Source organism: Sinocyclocheilus grahami, unplaced genomic scaffold (assembly GCF_001515645.1).
Source record: "Sinocyclocheilus grahami isolate Dianchi unplaced genomic scaffold, SAMN03320097.WGS_v1.1 scaffold205.1, whole genome shotgun sequence".
In the NCBI taxonomy this organism is placed as follows: Eukaryota; Metazoa; Chordata; class Actinopteri; order Cypriniformes; family Cyprinidae; genus Sinocyclocheilus; species Sinocyclocheilus grahami.
The window spans coordinates 819,195-827,198 of record NW_015505384.1 but is presented as its reverse complement, the minus strand read 5'-3'; the positions used below and the strand labels follow the sequence as shown (position 1 = coordinate 827,198).

Below are 8,004 nucleotides of genomic sequence, written 5' to 3'. Positions count from 1 at the left end.
CTCAGTTCAGCTGCAGGACTCATCGTGAATAATTTCATGTGGTTAAAGGAGGACGCTTACGAATAAATTCCATCACAGCACCAGACAAGTAGTGTGAGATTACAAGGCAGGGCAAAAGAGGGCATGGCAGGAAGTAACTTGAGGCCACTGGAACCAATCCAACCAAAAAACACCCGAGAAAGTCTGTATAAACAGCTCACTGACACAATTCTACATTCAGAAACAAAGTGGTTGATATAACCAAAAAGAATGGTGGTTGTCATTACACAAAATAATCATTTATTCAACGAAACAAAAATGTATTTATGCTGCGAAAATTACAATGCATGAGGAAAAAAAAGCTTTGCACTGTTTCAAGGATGTCCCAAAATATCCCGCAGTTTTTAATCCATAATCTTGTGAATTACAAAGGCACATACAAAGATGAAAAAGCTGTAAAAATTTGCATATTTCACTGATGAATTCAACCTTAAAAAAACATGTTATATTAATATCAACATATGTACATCTTGCGTTTGAAGTGTTGTGACACTGCTAACTCATGAAGGAGGGTCATCTCCATGAATAGCCTTATATTTAGCCATCTCTTCAGGAAAAACCTTGCCCAGCTCAGAAATGAGGAGGCTTTTAAATTTCTGCAGGAAGAAAAAAGAAACCGCAAAAGAAGGTTAGATGAAGATCCTTTGTTTTATTCAAAACATACCAGGAAATCATCGATCCTAAGATTTCTTTAACACACACACACTCATATTATAGATTTACAAAGAAATAGACTATTTTCAATTCTTAAGTTCAGAAATAACATTATAGAGGTCAAATATGTCAGTGCTGCAACTTTATTCTGATAACACTGGGGGGCAAAAAACGTGAAAAATAAGAAGGCTCGTTCAGACCAAGAATGATAACTAAAATGATCACTATAAGTAGGAGGGGTACACTCTTAAAAATAAAGGTGCTTCAAAAGGTTCTTCGAGCGATGCCATAGAAGAACCATTTTTTGGTTCCACAAAGAACCATTCAGTCAAAGGTTCTTTAAAGAACCATCTCTTTCTTACCTTTTTATAATCTGAAGAACCTTCTTTTGCCACGAAAAAGCTTTCATGAAACAGAAAGGTTCTTCAGATGTTAAAGGTTCTTTATGGAACCATTTAGACAAAAAGGTTCTTCTATGGCATCGTGAAGCACCTTTATTTTTAAGAGTGTAGAATCTTTGCAAACATATTTATTATGTCCTTTTATAACAAATGACCTGCTAGCACTCCCAAATTAGTCAGTAATTCATAGTGATGGTAAAACTGAACTCTGAATGCAAATGCTGGAGCAATACTCACAGTCAATGTGTCGATCTTTCCTTTGACCTGCTCATTTTTAGCCAAAGCTCTTTCTAAGCACTCCTTTGTGTAGAGTTGAGGGTTACGGCCCTGATCAATATACCTGTGCAAAACATCAATAATTAGTAATGGCTATTCATGTCTTTACACAGATGTGCCATATCACATTTCGTGAATATAACAATTAAATGAGTAATGGCAATCTAAAAAGAGTAGAAATGAAAGTAAAAGAAGGGTAATTTGATAAAGAACATGCAAACACTCTTTAAATGTTTGTCATCTGAATGCACAAAACCATTTACATTAATTTTTCACGAGGTCTGTGCAGCTAGAAATATGTATTATGCATCTCTGTTATGTAATGCACTACTCACTCGAACACTTCCAGCGGTACGTTGATATCATGAAGCTGCTGTCGGCATTTCTCAACGTCCTGCAGTCCTGTGATCATAAAGTTCCTGAGGAAATAAGCAACCACACTACTGATAACAAGCCAAGAAAGGCTAAGGCTCAAAATCGCCATTATTTCCCAGATATTCTTTGTTTAAACCCAACATATGGTTTTAGAATCGTGCTGAAATGAACAGAATTACAACTCACAGTTTCTGGTTGAGTCCGGTTTGACTGCTGGGCTGGAAATCGCTGACAATAATCCCAAGCTGTCGTATGTTTTCGACGAATTTCTCGAGGTGTTCTTCGAGATTATCAAACTTTTCGGCCATGGCGTGCTGTATTTTACATAAAGGTAAGCGTACGATTGATTTAATTGGGATAACACTAGAAAATCGTTAACAAAAGACGGGCATCTGTTCAACCAACGCAGCTTCCATGACAGCGAACAGCTTTCCGGCTGCGTTCCACCCAATAGCGTGCGAGAATGGACTGTTACCCTGGTAACGGAATTCTTCGTTGTGCTGTAAAGCGTTTCGAAATGCTGCAAAAGTCCCTGTTGGAAAACAGCCTATGCATTGGATGATGGCTCGTTCAAACACGAACGATGTTACACACACTCATGTGAACTGCTGATGCACTGACCTTCTCAATACGAGGTTTGAGAGAAGTGGGTGTATTGATTCACTGCCAGCTGATGCATGAGAAGCTCGATCCCCTCCCCGCTAAACATTAGGGCAAAGACGCATTAGTTATTTATTTATTATTTTTTTTATTAATGTGGACGGCATCTTACATATTATATTACAGCGAATGTAGAAAAAGCCAGAGAGAGGCAAACAAATACATTAAGTTGTACAATGACACTAAATACTGTTTCTGGGATTTTTCCTGATGTATCTAAACTATAATACGAAAAGAGTGGTGTTTTAAACAAAAAGTGCATGTATGTTAAAACATAATATAAGAACAACAACAACAAATAAATTGACAATATGCCCAAATTGGCAATTTCTTATAACAGGGTAAAAGGTGTACTAACACTAAACGCGTCGAGCAGAGCGTTATTTATTTTATCCCCGGCAGTATTCAGACAAGCCCCGCCTCCCACGGCAGGATTGGCTAGTGTGAGCTCCTCCCCGCCAGCGCCGGTCTGTGATTGGACAGTTTAGAAGTCACTCACATAGCACATAACTCCATCACAGGCTCCGCTCCATCAGACAGCGATCAGGTCGAGGGCGGGACTTGTCGGAAAACTGCTGTGAAGAAAAAGATAACTCGTGCCGGACCCTTGATTACTCATTCCGTCCAGGTTCAGCGGAAGTCAACCGACCCGCGGTGCTCCGCTTGTATGCGTGCGCCAGATTCATTCCGGGCAGCCCTATCGTGCCTCTTGCAGCAGCCGCGTCTGTGCCTCTCGGGGAATTAGAGAGCTGTGGGGATGCGTATTAAATGAGCGCTCTTGTGTTTCAGTGCAGTCGCGCGGGGAAATGATGCATTGAGGACGGGCTGCTCTGCGGGCGTTTTATCTTCCGAGCTCCGTTAACTGTTACACCCACCGCGAACGGCGAAGCACCTCAATGGCTACTCTTTTGCGGAAAATCGGGCTCATTCGCCTGCTTTGGTTTGGGAAGTTCTTTCTGCGTACCAAAGCTCAGACATTTGCTGTTTTTAAAGTTTTTTTTATTAAATATTAGAATCAGTTACAGCACAAAATAACATCAAAAAGGGGAAAATAATATATATATATATATGACATATGACTATTATTCTCATTGCTTTAGACTACAATATGCATTGACCAGTAGGCTATGGATTAAAAATAAATTGAATTGCCATATGTCTCCAATCCGAGAGTCTATTCTGCCATTAAGTGATCAGAAACCATATTCCTTTTTTGCCTCAAACAGCCTTACGCTTCATGTGATGCTATGATGCAAAGAGCAACACTGTTATCCTTATCTGGTACATGTCGGTTACATAATCCCTACCGTCTGTGTTGTCCCAGAAAGCACAGAGGCCGAGCGCGACCATTGACTGATCTCCATTCACAGGATTACCCATCAGGCACTTCACATGGGCACTGCGTTGCGCTCGATACGCACTAAACCAAAATAGCGCAGGGAGACTGTGCTGATGCCGTTAGCATGCTGCAGGGAAAACGCTGATGCGAATAACCTGGATTAACACCGACGCTGTTCCCTCCCTTCAGCTCTCCTCCGTCGCCTCTCAAGCATGAGGGAAGCGATTTCCAAGAGAGACCGTAATCACAATAAAGCTTAATTAAGGCTCCAGTGGTTCCTTTTAATCCAAAAATCACAGGCTTTTCTGAGGGGATAGGGCAGCCTCTTCTCGATTGAGCTCATGCGGTTACTTCTGGGCCATTAGATCTCATCCTGACTGATAGAGCCTGAGGGAAGAGCTGGCTATTTCCGTCTCACTGTCCCTGCTGTCTTACATCAGCACTGGCACTAGACTGACCTCAGTCCTGGGGCATATGGAAGCACATCCTTTTTGCTCATTTAGTGGCTGCTGGGTCTGTGAGATTGTTTCTCTCATACGTAGCCTGAAGTGGCATATTTGTATGATTGCGCTTTGCATGCAGAACCTGATCCTTCTGCTGGTCTTAAAGGAGAAGTTTGAAAACGGATATTTGGTCATGCAATCTTAAAACTAGAGGTTCCCGAAAAGGGGTTTTCACAATTATGCCATAAAAAATGTTTGGTTCCGCAAAGAACCTTTCAGTGAACAGTTCTTAAAAGAACCATTTACAAATCTAAAGTACATGTTAAAAATCTAAAGAACCTTTTGTGCAGTGGAAAGGTTCCATGGAAGTTCTTAATGGAACCATCAATGCCAATAAAGAATCTTTATTTTTAAGAGTGTTGAAAATTTGGTCATTGGTCATCTGTGAATCAAAAAATGAGATTTTAGAGCAGCTTGGACATCACGTATTGTTGGAAAGGACATTCTGCCTAACATTCTTATTTTGTGTTTCACAGAAGAAAGAAAATCGAGTCTGAAAAACATTAGGGTGTGTAAATAATGTTTGGCTGAGTTATTCCATTTAAAGATGCTCTTCTTATTAAAAAAATGTAAGGTTCGTATTTGGTCTTATGTTTAAATATGACATTTGCTCCACCCATGCACAGAAATATAAATGTGTCTCTCACTGTCACACTTTGGCTTATTTAAAACATCTGTCCTATTATGAAATCATGTGTTAGGTCATGCCTGGTTTTCAGCTGGTATTTTGAGTATGCCAGATGAAAATAAGTATCTCCTGTCCCTAACACATTGCCAGAAAAGGCTTAAGGGGCTGATGAGTCGGAGAGATGCCTTCTTTAAATACCCTTTTCCTTTGCTATACAAGTATCTTGCATGGACCACTAGAATTTTATATTGCAAAGTATATAAACACCAACTTGTAACTTAGTGTTTCCTGATCAAAATCAACATTGAAACCAAAATGGACTCTATTTACTTTCTTAATGCATGTTCCTGGTCTTGTTGCACATGATACATGCACATTATGCTTTTATGATCTTTAACAAAAATTTAATACTTTGTCAGACCCTCTTAATTTTACCCACTTTTCATATTCCAATCAATTCCCAATTGATAAAATGTGTAGATAGATAGATGCTCAAGATCTGTCCTATATCTTTTCATCAGAAAACTGATGTAAAAGGGGTTTCTATGTTGATTTTTAAAGAGTTTTTTTAAAAGCAGCAGGATGTTTTTTTTATCTTTGATCTGGAGTCATAAACATGCAGACATCTTTGAGACATTAGCAAAGGGGAGCCCATTTATTTGCATGTGCAGCATTAAAAACCAACCAACTCATTTTTTATACTTTGAAATGGTTACTTCAGTGGGTGAACTTCATGCTATGACAGCTGGACGTTTTCACTGTGGGATGCTGCAATCCTGGATGCACCATTGCATCACTTCTATTCCCATTATCCTTTAGCAGCGATCAAAATGGCAGAACCTGGTGTTAAAATGCTCTTGAAGCTTGTTTAAATAATTCAGCCTGAGGTTTTATCAAGCACAGCCTCTTGATTTACTGTGTCTTCAAAGCTCAGAGCAGTTGGCTTTGAAATTGAAAATGGGAAAACCTCTGAAAATGGAGCACCAGGACCATTTAATCACACCACAATCTGTCATTCACACATCTACATCTGCATGTCAGTTACATAATATATGAAAAGACTCCGGAAAGTGGTAAATAAATCTGGTGTCAGACTTCAACTACACACTTTCCCTCAACTTTGATTTTATATTCTTGAATCCCGAGAATAGTTGTTTGCACATTAAACTGATGTAGAAAGCATTTTAATATAATGAAATTACATTTCTCCCTTAAATCATTCGGCCTAAATTATATTTGGAAATTAAATGTTGCGTCCAGCAGGACATTACAATCATGTATAATTTCCCTCTTGGACAAACAGTCAACACACTGCCCTTTGTTTAAGTCAAGTATATGTTTTTCTGCTTCCCATCTCTTGAAATATAATAGATATGTTTAAGATTGCGACAGACATTTTTTGTGTTTCTCTGTAGCTTTTAGGGATGTAACGATTACCGGTTTGACGATAAATCGTGATAAAATACCCCACGGTTAGTTATTACCGTTTCATCGTTTAATTATCACTATAACCGTACTCGATTACCACGATTTGAACAACTGAGGATAAATAAATACTGTACTGCACAGGGCTCCAGTGTGCGACCAAATGGGCGCATTTTGCGATAATTTTTTCTGCCGGTGCGACAAAATTGTGTGCGGTCACACTGGCGCGACCACCGCATTGTTTAACTCATAAGCGCTGCATTTCTGTTGCATGTAAGAAATATCAAACAGCAAATGAAACTGAAAGCATAACGAAACCGCGCAACTCGTTTGAGCTGCACAGCGCTTTGAGTGTAGAGCCTGTTTTATACTCGCCACGTCAGCAGGAGCAAGAAGGTGCGTGCAGCAAAAATGACGCGAATATTGAGGAAACGATGGATGGTTTTCATGCTAAAGTAAAGTAAATGACCGCTTCTTAAACCAAAGGTGAACATGTTGGTATTCTTGTGGGACAAAAACATGCAAGCACTGTCACCGACAGCAAGTTTAGTTTTACTTTTCTTTTTGTTTTCATTTTGAAAAGCTTGTTATCTTTGTGGTTAACCTCACGTTATGCTATGGAGGCTCTCTTTTTTTTATTTATTTGATTCCTCAGTGTTTGCTAAATGTTCTGTAATTTATTAGTCGGTATATAATACAGCATGCGGTGTATGCCATACCTCGTCTTATTCGTTTTTGTTAATAAACGTTTTATAAGCTAGTTTGACATTGTATCTTACTGTTTTATTGTTGTCATGCTTTTTAATTAAGAATAACAATGAATCCATCTTTTGTTTTAGTCTTAAAAAGTGAAAGGTGTATAGATCAAAAAACGGAGTGAATTTGCATGCCCTGCTGTAAATTGACCGGTTGATGAAAAACAAGCTTATGTGGATTCTACACATTTAAACAATAAGGTATCTAGAATTATGTATGGAGCAGATAAATACATATAATCATTTATTAATCAATTATCATTTTGACCCTTTTCTTTATTTAAAAGCTGAAATGTGAGGTTTACCATTTATGAAACTTTTTCAAAGCTTTATTTGAACATTTACATTAGATGTTTGAACATGTTATTAGATAAACTGTGGTCAGTCATGTTGTCATTTAAAATCCGGACATCATTGGCAATGTTATTGTTTTAGTTATGCAAACAAAAACTCTTTTTATTTGTTGTTTGTTGATTTTAAATGTAAAACTTGGTAAAATGATTTGTGACTTTTTGAACATCTCCAGCACATTTTAACAATACCGTGATAATACTGATAACCGTGATCATTTTGGTCACTATAATCGTGATAAGAAATGTTCATACCGTTACATCCCTCCCTAGTAGCTTTTTGTGTGTCATAAACCTGTAGATATGATGTTGACTGTTTTGCAGCTTATTCTTATGCAGAAAGAGACTGTCAGACTGACATATTAAACAATAAAACTGTTTGCTTTTTATGTGATATGAAATGCTAAATCATGTGCTCACAGATCTTAATATCTTGTTACCTAATGCCTCAAAAATATCAATGATTTAATAATAATCATTAACATTAATGTCCAATTCAGCAAAATTGCTCCTTGGAGTTTAAATGCAATATGTATGTGTATATATGTATATGTATGTGTGTGTGTGTGTGTATGTATATATATATATATATATATATA

At 38.0% G+C, this 8,004-nt stretch overlaps 1 protein-coding gene across 1 annotated transcript; it reads right to left on the bottom strand.

Annotated features, from left to right (window-relative positions):
• Window positions 1-518: 518 nt before the first annotated feature.
• On the bottom strand, window positions 519-2,324 carry LOC107595625 (mediator of RNA polymerase II transcription subunit 10). Its single transcript, XM_016286097.1, has 4 exons — window positions 1,932-2,324; window positions 1,706-1,789; window positions 1,332-1,434; window positions 519-635 (listed from the first exon to the last, which is right to left on the bottom strand). The coding sequence occupies exons 1-4, from the start codon at window positions 2,051-2,053 to the stop codon at window positions 540-542; spliced, it is 405 nt and encodes a 134-aa protein (XP_016141583.1). The 5' UTR covers window positions 2,054-2,324; the 3' UTR covers window positions 519-539.
• Between the last annotated feature and the right edge of the window lie 5,680 nt (window positions 2,325-8,004).

Coding starts and splice junctions, on each gene's coding strand:
- LOC107595625 (XM_016286097.1), bottom strand. CDS start 2,053: ATGGCCGAAAAGTTTGATAATCTCGAAGAACACCTCGAGAAATTCGTC. Junction 1,790..1,931: donor ACCGGACTCAACCAGAAACT/GTGAGTTGTAAT, acceptor TTATTTCCTCAG/GAACTTTATGATCACAGGAC. Junction 636..1,331: donor GAAAGATCGACACATTGACT/GTGAGTATTGCT, acceptor TTCTTCCTGCAG/AAATTTAAAAGCCTCCTCAT.